Source organism: Lactuca virosa, chromosome 4 (genome assembly GCF_052849685.1).
Source record: "Lactuca virosa cultivar CGN04683 chromosome 4, Lactuca_virosa_CGN04683_v6, whole genome shotgun sequence".
Taxonomy (NCBI): domain Eukaryota; kingdom Viridiplantae; phylum Streptophyta; class Magnoliopsida; order Asterales; family Asteraceae; genus Lactuca; species Lactuca virosa.
In genome coordinates this window covers 360,757,131-360,773,081 of record NC_136429.1, presented here as the reverse complement: position 1 = coordinate 360,773,081, position 15,951 = coordinate 360,757,131, and the positions used below count along the sequence as shown (strand labels likewise).

Below are 15,951 nucleotides of genomic sequence, written 5' to 3'. Positions count from 1 at the left end.
TGATCTTACAGAACTATCAAAAGCTCCTTTTGCAAATCCTTCAAATGATCCCAAGGCAGCACAATTCAAGCATTTTTTGGAAGATCAAGTGGCAAAGGGTTTTCCTTCAATGAAGACTGCAGAGTCGATCATTAAACTATACCCAAGTGTACTTGATCCCCAAACCAATCGTCCTGTTCGATCTGTGATGTGGCCAGCTACCAAACAAGTAAAACAGATTCCTGTACCTCAGAATCATCCAGATGGATCTTTAAAGTCCATGCTTTACTGGGTGTTTGATGAATCTACAGCCTCTGCTGTCATAAAGCTTGAAAATTGATGCATTCGTTTATATGACAAAAGAGATTTGCTTCAGTTTGGGAAATGGGATATTCATCAACTGAACCTTCATCAGATCAAGGTTGCAGAAGATATTTTTGAGCCAGCTGCTAAAGAATATACGTCTATGGTTGCCGATATCATTAACAAGAGGATGTGGAACGGGGCAATGGGGAAGTCAGACGTGATGGTGGTTGACTAAGATTGAGTCCAAGCTAGCACCAAACCAAGGGGGAGATTGAAGGGTCCAGTTAGTGGTTTGGTCTAGGCTTTCAATTGTAATAGTTCTTTTGAGTCTTTATGATGTAATAGTAGGTTATTTTGGTGTTTACGGCTTTGTAGTGTGTTTACGGCCGTAAACCCCTTTACGGCCGTAAACCCTGTTTCCGGCCCAGGTCTTCTATAAATAGAGGTTGTGTATGTCATTATCAGTTGTTGATGCTAGAGAGTTCACAGTCGCTGTAAACAAGTTGTACCCGACGTTTTTCAGTTATAAAGCGTGTGCAAGCTTGTTTCTATTCTACTTCTACTCCAATTCTTGTTCTCTTTGATTGTTTGACTGTTTGATCACTGGTAAGATCCGTTTTCAGGACCTTACAAAACCTCTGAGGTTGGAACTTTTGAGACAACTCTTCAACTTCTGAGGCTTCCATTGCAACTCCACGTGTAAAGTAGTAATGTATCGCAAAGCAAGTCACAACCAAGTTATCCATCACATCCAAATGTCCCATTGGGACCGAGTAGTCCGTCGGAACCAACAATAAGTATCAAGCAGCGTTTCGGAACTAGTCACAATGCCTCGCCTTGAATCACATTCACAACGAACTAGTCCAAAATGCGATCCATCATTCGCAACAGTCCAATTGTGAATGCAACGCCTTGCGAGCGTTCGCACCCAATCACACTCGTTCACAACCACCAACAACCGGTCGCAACTTATCACCTCCTGACTCATAGTTTTCGCTGAAGAAATGCCTTTCGACAGATTGCGATCGTTCGTATCCGTTCGCAACCGATCGTAACCACTTGTAGTTGGGCCGAAAATTAGAAGTTGGAGAATTGCCTTCCTTAATCGTATCAATTATATTATATACATGTAGGTTTTGGCGAGGGTGCTACATTTAAAGGCTCGATGTCTTTTTTGCATGATTATCTTGTAGATAAATCTTCTCCATGATGGTAAAATTACATTTAAGAATTGTAACGTTTATAAAAAGCTGTTGCTACAAAATTACATTTAAGAATTGTAACGTTTATAAAAAGCTGCTGCTACACTTATCTTATAATGAAATTGATTGCCAATTATTGTTGTGATTTTTATGTTCCATGAAATTAACTAAGTATGTAAAAAAAAAAAGAGTATGACTTATGAGCAGAACTTCATTGGCATATGGCTTATCTTATGTGTCTACTTTGAGAGTTACATGTACCATTAATTAGTGTTCTCACTTGATTTTATCATAATTTTGGTGCCACTTATCCGACAGCTAAAAGTGTGGTCTATCAAAGGACATATCTTATACATATTGATATGCACTTGATTGTTCGTTATACCATGGCTCATATTGTAAATGTTCTTACCAACCGACTTTTTATTTCACAATTAAGCTTGGGACTGCTGATTATTATAGTCGAAAATACGATTTTAACTATACTTTGTATTCTTTGGAAAATTATAGAATTAGCTATAACTTTTTCATATAACTTGCTTGTATATATGCTTCACTTGCATTCATATTGAATTCTAATAACAAATTATCATCTCACTAACATCTTTTATGACTTCTTCTATGCGCAAATTAAAGAATCGAATTGTAAACTATGTGTTCTTATTCACATCGTGCATCCACCAAAAGCGTCTTAGGCGTGCCTGGACATGGGTCTCCTCCAAAAGTTTCTACCGTATGAGAAATGGAACATTGCCTTTTCCCTAAGCAAGCCTGAAATAAGAGAAAAATGGCAATATAGATGCAAGTCAAATTGGCTATATGTCTGGTTGCAAAATTGTAGTTTTACAAATTAGTAAGCTTCAATGCATTTAATATTCGAAAATCTCACCTTTTCAACGACACGTCGAGAAGTAGGCGAATGACATTTCCCAATGGAGTACCTCTCGCAGTCACCAGAAGGATTACCATGACTTGCAAATATGATCCTGGAGATAATTCGATTATGCGGACACCATATATGAACTCTTGGCCTTGGCCTCCATGGATAGCGACGATGTGCTCCCCATGGATTTATCCTAGGAGGATGTGCATCTGATACATGCCCACAAACTTTGTTAATCGAAACAGTATCTAATGAAATGTTTAGCGGGTTTCCATATTCTTCCTCGAACAAAACCAGTAGGTTTCCTGTTGGTTGAAGGAAAGATCTGGGTACATTGTACCTATCAAACATAAGCCCAAGGTCACAAATCACAATTGCTAGCTATAAAAAATATATATAATCAAACAAACAGTGACTGATCAATGTGGGTTTCGAACCATGTCTGCGAAGGAGAGCCGGTAGGGGTCTTAAACGAGACCCAATATCTTCCAATACTTTGGCCATTGATCCAAACTTCACCTTTCCCCATTGAACCCAGGTTTAGTGCAATCGACTCGTTACCCCTAGGCGAGTCAAATATTGTCTGTGAAGTACAAAACAAAAACATAATTAATAAAAGAAGAGGTAAAAAGATGTTTAATTTGAGGGAAATAGGAAAAAGGGTAACCCCATTAATGTATGAGTAAGTGGTGAGAAAGAAAGAACTCAAAGGCTCACCTTATACCATGTTAGAGTACCAGGAGATGAATACTCGCTCCATGATACATGACTCGAGCCTACCTCTGTGTAAACTGAGAGCTTCTCCCCAAGCAATCCAACCTTTGTCAATAAATGAAACCTCATTTAGAGATATACACAACAATCATTGCAAATACACAATTCAGTATCAAAAATTAAGATTGTTTGATTCTATGGCTCACTTGATATCCCCACAAGGAGCTTGAGACGTTTTGATCTTGAATCATCACTTCTTGTAACCCTGCACGTCTACGCTCCATAAATGCTCCAGAATCCTTCACAACTCATTGGATTGAAAGAATCAGTAATGCATTTTCTTTTCTGAATGGTAATTGAGATTTGTAGTAGTAAAATTTGACAGTGAGAGTGCATCATATATATATATATATATATATATATATATATATATATATATATATATATATATATATATATATATATATATATATATATATAACATACCGGTAATCCAACCATTACACTCAGGAGGGAAACATTGTTGGATCCGTTTGAGAAAGAAACAGTGTTTTCCAATGTGAAGTTTGTAAATTTACGGGTTCCATGTCCAGCACCTTCAAATTGAAAGACATACCTCATCTTTCAGTACATTTGATCACAAGATAAGACATCATTTCAAGTTAAGAACCATATAAACACAAAGCCATACCAACAAGATCTCCATTAACATATGCATGTAAAACATGTCCATTAGAATTTACTCTAAGCATAGGTTGATCTTCAGAGAAGTTATTCTCCACTCTGTATGCTCAGAAAGATTGAATTTCAGTTGGTTTACTGTTTACCATGGTTAATTAAACGGCAATGAATATTATACATTGAACTTTTACCTTAACGTGTACCAAAGATAATCTGATGAGTCTTTTGTAGTATTCATTTGTTCCATCAGTCCATTAAACCTCAATGAGGTCTGGTCAAATTCAGGGATAACTTCAGTGAATTCTTCCCATTGTTCAGCCGAAGTGAAGCGTATGATTGGCTGCATTGCTCGTGTACTAACTTGTGTGTTTACCTGTAGCAGTTGAAAGTTAGTAAGTTGCTTTTTTTTTCTTCCTGAATGGACTTAACAGCATGATACTTAATCAGGTGATATATATAATAATACAGAAATAACTACTTAATAGAGAAAGTTAGAAAAAGAGTCACCCGCATTCAGTCCAAGACTTAGACAAAATTTCTTTCATTTATCATTTCATTATGTATACCATCATTTTCTAAAAGACATCGTTTATTCATACATCAATTTAATAGGAAAAAAAAAAAAACAGAAACACGGCCTATGTGTATCATGATTGGCAAAAAGAGCTTCTTCAAATTCCAGAAACATACCATGGCAGTATTGAAGACTACAGTTCTGCAATCAGGTAAGATGCTAATCGAAGTTGGTGGCAAAGTGTAGTGCATATTACGAAATACAACATTGACACTTTCTCTGCTGTTGTTATTAAGAAGAAATGCAGCGCATTCACCTGAACTTCTGGTGTAGACATACGCCTGTACATTCATTTCAAGATTTTGACTTGTTAAATAAAGATTCTAAGGGTAACTGTATTGTTAAAGACAATACAATTGTCAAAGAGAGAAAAAAAACATTTAATATATCCAGATTATGTAAACAAAACGCATTCTTACATCTTGTTTTTCACCCAAATGTTCAATAGCTAAATCTCCATAGAGTAATGGTTGCAAAGATTGCTTCAATGCTGCATGCATTTCTTTAAGGTGGCCGAATTTTGGTTGTCTGATAATGCCATATTCATCAAGCGGAGCTTGATCATAATAACCAGTAATGATAAATGCTGCAGAAGTGTGTCCAAAGTTCGTTCCTCCATGGTACTGTGTGATCATTACAAAGAAAAGCATAAGTTCATGCATGTTTACTTGTGTATTTCACAAGCTACGTACACTATGATGTATCTATATTTACAAGTTTATAATGGTGGTATGTTACCATATAATAATTGACAAAGGTTCCATTCATCTTTATTATGAACAGTGTCGTATGAAAGGCAAGATCTTCAGCTGATCTCAGGTATGCATCATCTCCAAATCCTTGTAAACTTCAATAACCAAAAAGTTAGTTAGTAAAGACCAAGTTAAATTTTAGAAGTAGTTATAGGGAAATAAGTGCTTACAATGAAGTCCAATTCTCAGTCCATAGTGAAGGCTTATTTGGAGAGTTTGGCCCTTTCCATGTTTCCTCACATCTCATCCCGTTGCACGTGTTGATCTACATGAGTTACATGTTTGACCACAAAAGTCAATGTGTAGCTAATGGATTGGTGAATCAGAACCCGGGATATAAATACATAAAATAGCAATGTACTGCATCATAGCATCCACTTCCATTTCTTTATGTTAAAGCATTACACATTAGCTTTTTTCTTATTAATGGATTGTACTTTGAAAATCATCAATTATATATAGCATCTTTCGTTCAACGTGTCTTATTATTGTAGTGAAACTTGTTTCGTATTTGGAGGAGATAGTTATAATCTGAGTAATTTTTCAAAGTAATAAATAATTGAAAGTAGAATTGTTGTTGGATTGGTGCCTCTCATTTGAAGGTTGAAGTCTCATTTGAGAAAAAAAATATGTAGATTTAGGGGGGGGGGGGGGGGGGGGGAGAGAGAGAGAGAGAGTTAAGCCATTTTTAAAAATAAAAAATAAAAAAATCAAAGAAAGTACATTGCTATTTATTGTATTTAACAATTAGAAGTAGAGCACGAACCACAGGATCAGGGGCATCATCTTGTTTGCACATCATCCATGGTTCATTAGTGTTTTGACCCACCGCCATTGTTGCAGTCCAGTTGACATACTGTCGTCCATCATCATGAAATGATCCTTCAACATTTTGGTACTCATTCTCTATCTGTCATACATAAGAGTTTTTGTTAATAATACTTCAACAATGCTTTGTAAAAAATGTCAATTTCTCATAGTAATAAAAAAAGATTGAAAACCTGTGATAGAATAATTGGGCCTCCTTGTGAAGCAAACAGGTTTTCTTCCTTCATCATGTTGACTATTTTGGTTGTGAAGTTTTGCATGTAAAGCTGCCATAAATGCAAAACAATATTAATTAATTAATGTCAATGTTTTGACTTTTGCATGTTCAAAAAACAACTCATATGCTATAAAATGAAGATCCCATGTCAATATTTTTCATAAAAAGTCAAATGTTAGCAGCTCCATTGTTTCAAAACAATATTGTACAAGCGACACAATCAATGCCCACATCAATTTGGAACTTCAAAATCAAATAGTTAGTTTGACTTTTATGGTCAAAACTGTGGTTACCTTGAAAGGTTCGTTGTTGGTTCTGAAGACAATCCCAGGAACATCATGCAACCAAAATGGCAAACCTCTGAAAGAAATACGCATAAAAAAGTTAGTTTCAAAATCCAGCTAGCTGAATGGTTAAAGACATGTAATATTTACGCATACCCATAAGTCCATTCGGCCTCAATGAAGGGTCCAATTCGTAGGCTTACATACAGACCTTGTTGTTGGACTTGCTTAATGAAACTTATTACGTCATTTCTTCCACTAAAATCATACTGCATACAATTTAATAGAAAGATATACATATAAGTAATGCACATATATATACATAAAGAAGTAGGAATGTGGGTTCGAGTTTAAAGAGACACCTGGCCAGGTTGTGGCTCATGGAGGTTCCAAAACACATATGTCTGAATGGCGTCAAGACCACCTTGCTTGGCTTTAGCTATTAAAGATGGCCACATCTGCAAATCATTTGACTTGTAATTAAATCATCATATCTATATCTATATTTTTTAGAATCTGTAATAATTCCATATGCATCATTTAATTATAAAAAAGTCAGCCTTCAAAATCTTCGGTGTCATTTATATCAAATGACCAGAAAAGACGAAAATAACATTAACCAAAGTTTCTTTGATGTTTAAAACATAAAAACAAAACCTTTGTTTCTTGAAACGTTTAAAAAAAACATATTGATAAAGACTATTGAAACTGTGGAGGGCAGGGTGGGCCAGTGTGAACATTTTTTTTATATCTAAAACTTTTAAACTTTTTTTTTCAGGTTTAATATTCAGGGTGCTTCGTGCATAATAAACCATGTTTCTTGAAAGTTAAAAAATACAAAAAAAAAAAAAAAGGAACATTGATAAAAACTAATGAAACGTGGAGGGCAGGTAGGCAGTGTGAATTTTATTTTTTTATATCCATATAAAACTTTAAAAACTTTTTGTTGGTTTAATATTCTCATAGAAAGAGAAAGAGAATGTATACGTACATCAGGGGTGCTTCTTGCATAATGAATTGAACCCGAGAACAAAATCGTACGCTTCCCATCAATAATAAGTGATCTTCCATCATAACTCACGTTTGCTCCACCCACCACCACCGTGGTGCCACCACCAACCACCACTAGTAGTGCAATCCAACACCCAAACCACACCATCTCTTCCTCTCTCTCCCTCTCTCTCTCTCTCTCTCTAAAACTGAGTAACAAAGGGAAATAAATTGTTAAAGCATTCTTGTTCAACTTTACATATATATACATATATATTTATTGGTGAGAAACTTGTTTGAGTATTCTTGTCCGACGTTACGTACATTCCAGTTGTGAGATAGAAAGAGACGGCGGAGTTGTTTAAGCAGATAAAGTAGTAAACAACAAAATTGTTGCATTGCACGGCAAACATGGTTTTTATAGGTTGGTGGGTCTTGACCATTGTTTAAGTGTGACCAATATTTTTTACACATATATTATTTTAAATAAAAATAAGTAGTTGTATTCGTATTATAAGATGATCTCGTTTTGTTTAATGGACTTTTTTTAATGTGGTTTCTTTTGTATTGTAAAACAATCTTTGTGTTCCCAAATTATAACATATTAAAAGAATATATATATATATATATATATATATATATATATATATATATATATATATATATATATATATATATATATATATATATATATATATATATATATATATGCCAACATAATATATCCACGTTTATTGGTTTTTATTACATAAGAAAGGGAAACGATGATATCGATAAAACAAAAATTAAATGATATTAAGGTTCAATGGTTCATCCGAGTTTGAAAACTAATAAGACTTCATTTTATATATTCTCGTATTTTTACTGTTTGAAACACATAAAAATACAAACCAAAAGAAACACAAAAAATGACCATCCTTTGATAAGGGTGTCAATCTTTTTATTAATATCTTGTAAAATTTTATTAAATAAATAGGTAAATTAAAAATTAAGAGAGATGGAATTTTGTTACCAATGGGATGCAGGGTCACGAGAGGCCAAGAACAATACCAACACGTGATGTGTATGATCTTTTGGTTCATATATGTCGGAATTCAAAAGAAAGTAATCTTTACTAAAGTAAGTATTAGTTTCATGTTTGGGTATAAATTGAAGGCTTTAAGTAATGTTGTCATATACATTTAAATGCTTTCAGTTAATAGGTTATGAATTTAAGTCATGCTAAAAATGTTAGTATTTTTCATAATTGGAAAAATGTTTGTTTTACAGCCCAAGATTATCTATTAGGTGTTGATGTAATGTTTGTTTGACAGCCCAAGATTATCTATCAGGTGTTGAAGTGCATGGATTTTGTTACAATTAAGGATTTGGAATAACAATAAATTTGGATAATTTGAGGATCATGATAGTATCATTTTTCGAAATATGTAATGTGTCCTTATATTTAGGTTATACGAAATCAGAATTGAAATAATCCAAAAGCTTTCAATTTTGATTACAGCATCATCAAAATTTAAAACATATAATACCTTGTTGCGATTTGTGTTTTTTTTTTTCAGCGACAAATTTATGCAAGGTAATGATGAGCCAATTAATAATGTGCAATAAAAAGGTTTTTGAGGAAATTACATTTTAGAACCATTATACGTCTTTGGCATGGGGGTCGTTGAAGGAAGGGCAAAATAAGCAGCTACATACGACTAAATTTTTCTTAGGGCCTAATTTTTATTTTATATATATATATATATATATATATATATATATATATATATATATATATATATAATAACGATAAAGACCATTTTCCTTTTGTTCGTTCAGGTATTTAATGATATTTAAATTCTTCTAGGACAACGATGTAATTTATAACTAGATTAAAAAATATGCACCCTTTTATAAAAAAAATTAAAATAATAGTTCAAGGTGGTGAATTTAGATCTCACTAAAAACTATCTAAGTGTTTATTACTTAATAAAAAAATATATTGTTTTACATGTTCAAATGAATTTTTTTGTCCAGTGAGTCGTATTGTACTCCAATGTTTTGGATTGCTTATTCAATGTATTTATTAATGTATTTATCAGAGAGAAATTTAGTAATTTAATCTTATAAATGAGTATTTTATAATAATAACCACATTATATATATATATATATATATATATATATATATATATATATATATATATATATATATATATATATATATATATATATATATATAAATAATATGACCATTTTCTCCGGAGTATGGTAATTCATTCCAAAAGCCCTGCTTGACAATTTTCTCCAGAATAGAGAATTCCAGAGTATGTGTACTCATTCCGGAGCTCTGGTCTGAAACAAGAATCTTCATACATTCGAGACTGTTATTCCGGACTACGGTAGTCCGAAACAGGAATCTATGTACAATTGTTAGTCTCCTGCTGTGAAATAACAATACGAAGTCAAGTTCCGGACAGGTATTCTGAACCGTTATTTCGAATTAGAAACTCAAATTTCGTCTCATATATATATATATATATATATATATATATATATATATATATATATATATATATATATATATATATATATATATATATATATATATATGTGTGTGTGTGTGTGTGTGTGTTTATGCATATTCTTAGACCCTTACCTCTAATAATTCGTAATTATCTCTTATAACTGCCTGAAGATGAGTTTATGAGAGAATGAACACGAAAAAAGCTTTAACAACATGCCTGTTTACCTACACAACCTTGGGCGAACCAACTCATATCAAAACTAATGTGATGGATCGTTTCTAAACTTGTTTTGTGGCTATTGAATGTGTGGTATATTTCTTTAAACTTTTCTATTGTTTCTTTAAAATTGATAATGTTTCTATATCTAAACTAATTGTTTTGTGTTCCAAAGAAATACATCTCCATGCATTTATATGATGCTTGCTGCCTGTCATCTTCATATGTAGTGTTCGTGTAAGGGGGACTACATAAACACAATTTATATAGCAGTGGCTGTGGATGAGAACAACCAGACCCTCCTTATCGTATTTGCTCTGGATGTGGAAAATATTCTCTACTGTTGTACCTGGTTGCTTATGAGGTTAAAGGAATCTCTCGGACAGGGTAGGGAAGTATCGTTCATAACCTATGGAGTCGCGGTCAAAAATATAATAACGGTCATTGGCCGCTATTTGAAATCGCGATTCTTGTGGTGGTATAGCAGTGGTATAGCCTTTTTCTATATTATGTGAAAATTATATATATTAGAGTATTAATTAGTTAATCATACTTCAAAGTTCAACCCACTCTGGCTAATTAGTTAATCAGTAAATCATACTTCACATATCACAATTAGCTAATCATACTTCACATGCAGTTTACCAATGTCACAGTTAATCATACTTTAACACAATCAACAATAAAACATAAGAAATACTTAGAATTTTATCATACCTCAACATAATCATAGTTAGCAAATAAATTGATTAAGCAATTTGACAGTTGATCATATGGTACTTCAAGTATTCAACACAATTAGCAAGACAACACATACATGGTTTCAATAGAAGTAATCACAGTCACTGAATCACAATTTTATTCAATGGAATGTCATAAAATCATTGATTTTGGCTAAGAAAAAACAATTTTATTCAAGGGAATGGCACAAAAAAAAAACAGTTTTTTTATGTAAAATAACCCAAAAAATGGGATTTATAGCGTCACCGCTATTTTGAAATCTCGATTCTTTACCTCCGCTAATCGCTATAACGTTGTGATTGGCTGCATAGTTCATAACCAATATGGACAATGTCGTTAGTTCTTGCATAGATCATGTATTCCCTGAATCTTATCGTCTGTGTACTTCTAAAAATGCGTTCATGTATATGCGCACAAGAGGCGTGTCTCTTAGAACATTGGAACCTTTGTTCTAGATGACATCTAAGTCATATATTGTGTCTAATTTTGAACAAAACTCGCATCGGCTAACTCATGATGCTCGTAAAGTGCTTGCCAACATCGATCATGCAAAATGGGCAAGAACCTATTTCCCTAACATCCGTTATAATGTAGTCAACATTGATGTTCCCTAATTTTTTTGGTGTTATCCGTTAATCAACACAATGTACCGATAATAACATTTAACGAGGAAATTCATGACTACATTAATCGGACTTTTGTTGAACACAATTTAATGACGGATAAAATACTTGATACAATATTAAATTAATTCTCCTCATTTTTTATATGTAGAAGAAGCTTATTTGATCATATTTAATATTCCGGGAGGTTGACTAGCGTACTCACCCCATATGCAGAAATGGTGCTTCATAAAAGGATGCAAAAGTATGTTTGGTAGCAAGCAACAAAGATCCAGCCAAAGATCCCATCTATGTTCCCATCCGATATTTATCGAGTTTTTGATTTAAAATAAAAAAACTTGTTTTGTAGATCTAAACCGTCATACATGTTCATGTGGGAAATGACGCAGTCTTATAGCGTGCGGTCATGCTATTGTGGCATCATGTCATTCGAACATCCATGAATTATTCGATCTGGTTCGGATATATTACCGGACTGATGTGTTTCGGACTACCTACCTGATAAAACACTGTGCACCCTGTACCCCTCTATCTGAATGGGAATATCAGACCCTTTAATGGTTGTTTTATTGCCTATGTAATTGCAATTAATTATGTGAATCTAGAATGATATTCCAAAAAACAAGCAAACATTACATATTACATAGATTATGTAATAATTGTTACATAAACTTAGTTGATGAACATAAAGCCTACAACTTGTACACAACAATACCAAAAAAGAAAATCCAACTACAAATTAACGCTATCTTCAAGCACAAATTTTTGGTTTCAAGTTTCTTCTTCGATCGAACTAAGTTACAAATTATCAACGAATTATTGTCTTTTGCTTCATCAACCCAATATATAAACCCAACCCGTGGTCCCTAAAAATTTAATATTAAACACATGACGTATATTGTAAATTAATATTAATTCAAAGTAAAAATAATGAAATGATAACTCTTATACCTCTTTAGAACAAGCGTAAAATAGTCATCCAGGGTTATTCCTAGTCCTTGATGTCCTTATAATACCTTGATCGCTATTATTGCAGTATGCCATTTGTTTGGTTTATGAGAAATGAATTTTGAGTAGTAAATTTAACAAGGTATCGAGTTTGGACTCTTGAATTCAATTATATAATGGAATTTCTAGAGGGCATTATGGTCTCATAGGCTTTGACCCTGTATTCATAGCCTACACTATGTGTCACAGACACATATTCTAGACATGCATTTCGGAGCCACATTTCGAACGTACTATTTCAGACCCTCATTCCGGACATTGAATTTCTCCTTTAATATGCAACTAATTATGTTTATAATTAATTTTTGGAGTGATTAATGAAATATATTATTATTGCCCTAATATTTGTTAGACGTTACAAAGATAGAAAAAACATAATTTACAACTACCATGACCTTATTAAGCATAAAAAATACATAATTTAATAATACGGGACATCTTTTAAAATATCTCAAACAATTTTGTATGGAAAATCAACTCCATTATTCTTTTGTGTGTATTCCACCCTTATCCGCTGCAAAATTACTTGTTCATCTTCAAATTAATTCGTTGTCGACCTTGTGATAAATTTTGATAGAATTCTTCACCTTTGACCGTATGTATACAAACTTAGCCTTCACTTTTTCTTTAGTTTGATATTGTGGATCATCTAACTCAAAGTGAAGCAATTTTTCAAGTGTGTCCCTCGCAATCCATACATTAGATGTGGCAGCATGAGGAAAACCATATTATCCCCAATTATTACCTAAGACTGAACGAGCGTAATCTCTTCCTGTATAGTCCACGACTGGGGTTGATTTACTGTCATTTTGGAGTTCTAAAACTTCTACAATTCTGGAGTTCTAAAGGTTCTACAATTTCAGTCTCTTATTTATAGTGGTTAATGTCGGATTTCTGAATTCCATACCGGACTGACATTTCGAACTGACATTCTGGAAGTCATGTCAATTAGTCATGTATAGTCAAATCAATCATATTTGTCATAGAATCCTGATGAATATGAATCACGGATGCATATTCCGGACATATATTCCGAAGACACAGATTCTGGACATCGCATTTCGGACACTTATTCCATACATGCCATTTTGGGCTACTAATATGTACCTACCATGCATCGTAAGCATAGAAATAAGCTGAGAATAAGTTCATCTGAGTTTGGTGTTTGACATTGTGAAGAAGAAGATTGCTATGTTTGTTCAGATATTAACTAGTTTCTGGAAGGCCCAAATTTCCCACTATCGGATATGATGCCTGATGACATTTCCCAAGATATGAAGGCTACTGAACAAGCAAAAAAAAAAAGGGATTCTGAAACAAGTTGAACACTAAATCAATATGTAGATGATTTAGCGGAAAAAGTAAACAAAAAATAAAATTGGGATGTTGAAGCTATGAAAAAAGGTCAAAGGAGCTAAGAAGTGGACTCAACATGCAAATGCAAAGATTGATAAGCTTCGTTCATAACGGGACCGTCTAACAGATGGTGCTAGAATTAGAGGAGATTTTATTGACCATGAACAAAATATGTATCCCTTATAATTTCCTAATTTGTGGAAACCAATATAAGTATGTATTAGAATTAGTAACAATCTTTGTACTAATGTTAATGAAAAAAAATCATTTTAGATAACCCTACCGTTTCGTTTACATATTTAAGTTTCAAAAGTCACTACAATATTAAATTTTTATATTACATTTCCAGGATAACCGGGAACTTGCATCCGGTGTAAACAAACAGTGTCTATATGATTTTTCAAACAATTCCATGTAGGTTTCAATTAGGTTGAACTGATTATCTCTCAATTGGACCCGATCTTCTGTTGTTGGAGTTGTCCTAAATGCTTCTTCGATCAGGTCCATTATGTTTACAAACTATTGTATATCTTTAGTCATCGTAAAGTGGCGCATTTTCATATTATACAATGCTAGTTTTCTCTGCTCCTTGGCCGCAGAAGGCAGTAATTGGATTTCCTGTATCACCGATCATTGTTCTGCACATTGATAATCACGAATGAACTCAAATGTAGTCGTATCAACAAGACATCATTGCTCTTCTTCAAGACGTAGTATATCATATTCTATTGGCAACTCATCCTCATTGATCGAGTCACTGGATGGTGGAGACTAAATTTTTTTTAATATATTAACATACACATTAAAAACAACTTGGATAAACGTATCCAACAATAAAACTAACTTCCTGAAACATAACCATAAAAAATATAATGACATTAGAACAAGTCTATAATAATAGGTTTGTCTGAACTCGCTCCGGTCCCATCTTTCGGAGTTCTACCTGCTTTCAATTTAAGCTTTAACAACCTTCCTGATTACTTTCTTAATTTTATAGGTGTCTTTGCTGATTTATTATTATTATTTTTTAAATTTTAAATTAACATCCTAGTTTGTTATCTGTAAAAACAAAATTTCAACAACATTTTAATACACATTACCATAAAACCAACAATTTTAACAAAATTTTAATCGCTTTTACCTTTATTGGGTGCATTTTTGAAAGCTCATGTAAATGGACTAAAACTTCTTCGCCCGTAAATCCCTCTTTTTTTAACAACATCCATGTAAACTCGTCTTTGGACTAATAAGGGTTATTAAACAATGCCAGGCATAAAAAAAATCAGTTATCATTCTGGCTTCTCATTCCTGAACATCATTTTGGACCAAGTTCTTCGTACACTAGTACAAAACTGCGCTATGGCGTCGATTTTTGAAAACTGAGTCTTCTCGGTTTTCATATTTTTCATCAATAAATGTCATAAACTAATTCACATGATTATTTCCATGACAGTTTACTGAAAATGATTCACCATTACACATCATATTTCACACATTCATGTCGGTTCTACATAGAAAAAGTGACAATTTGTGTGATGGCCTAAAAAGGTGGGCAAATGTCCTCTTTACTAAGGGGTTTTGTTATTTTATATGTGCCTTTACCTTGTATCGGTTATAAAGTGAGACATATGGTGTTGAAGTTTCATTTTAAGTGATTAAATCTTATATTGAAGTTTCTAACATGAAAAAAACTCATGACAAGTCATGCAACGGCCAAAAATGGTGGCCAAATGTCATATATTATAACCGGTTTTTTATTTGATATGTATCTTAATGGGCTAAGTGAAATCCAACTATCCAAGTCCAGTAAACCGATTCAAACTATCCAAGTCCAATAAGTTAATAAATTGTTTTTGATAAAGTGTTTGTCCTACCTTTATACATGTTTTAAGGGGTATTTCTCTTTTACAACCCAAAAAGTTATAAGGAGTTTTAAAAAGTTAGAAATCCTAATTAACTTATTGAAATCTCATTTTTGAAGGGTTAAATAAATCTTATTTTAAAAGTCTTTTTCATATTGACAAACAAGTTTTTTTGACTTATTGACTTTTCTAAGATCCATAAGTCAATAAGGTGTTTTTAAATGAA

At 33.1% G+C, this 15,951-nt stretch overlaps 1 protein-coding gene across 1 annotated transcript; it reads right to left on the bottom strand.

Annotated features, from left to right (window-relative positions):
- Nucleotides 1-2,031: 2,031 nt before the first annotated feature.
- Nucleotides 2,032-7,627, bottom strand: BGAL16 (beta-galactosidase 16). The gene is made up of 18 exons (XM_079045747.1): nucleotides 7,412-7,627; nucleotides 6,783-6,878; nucleotides 6,577-6,689; nucleotides 6,430-6,496; nucleotides 6,093-6,185; nucleotides 5,858-6,001; nucleotides 5,262-5,356; nucleotides 5,078-5,186; nucleotides 4,759-4,962; nucleotides 4,456-4,620; nucleotides 3,957-4,138; nucleotides 3,776-3,867; nucleotides 3,571-3,680; nucleotides 3,291-3,383; nucleotides 3,088-3,189; nucleotides 2,808-2,953; nucleotides 2,377-2,710; nucleotides 2,032-2,258 (listed from the first exon to the last, which is right to left on the bottom strand). The coding sequence occupies exons 1-18, from the start codon at nucleotides 7,577-7,579 to the stop codon at nucleotides 2,148-2,150; spliced, it is 2,424 nt and encodes an 807-aa protein (XP_078901873.1). The 5' UTR covers nucleotides 7,580-7,627; the 3' UTR covers nucleotides 2,032-2,147.
- Nucleotides 7,628-15,951: the final 8,324 nt, after the last annotated feature.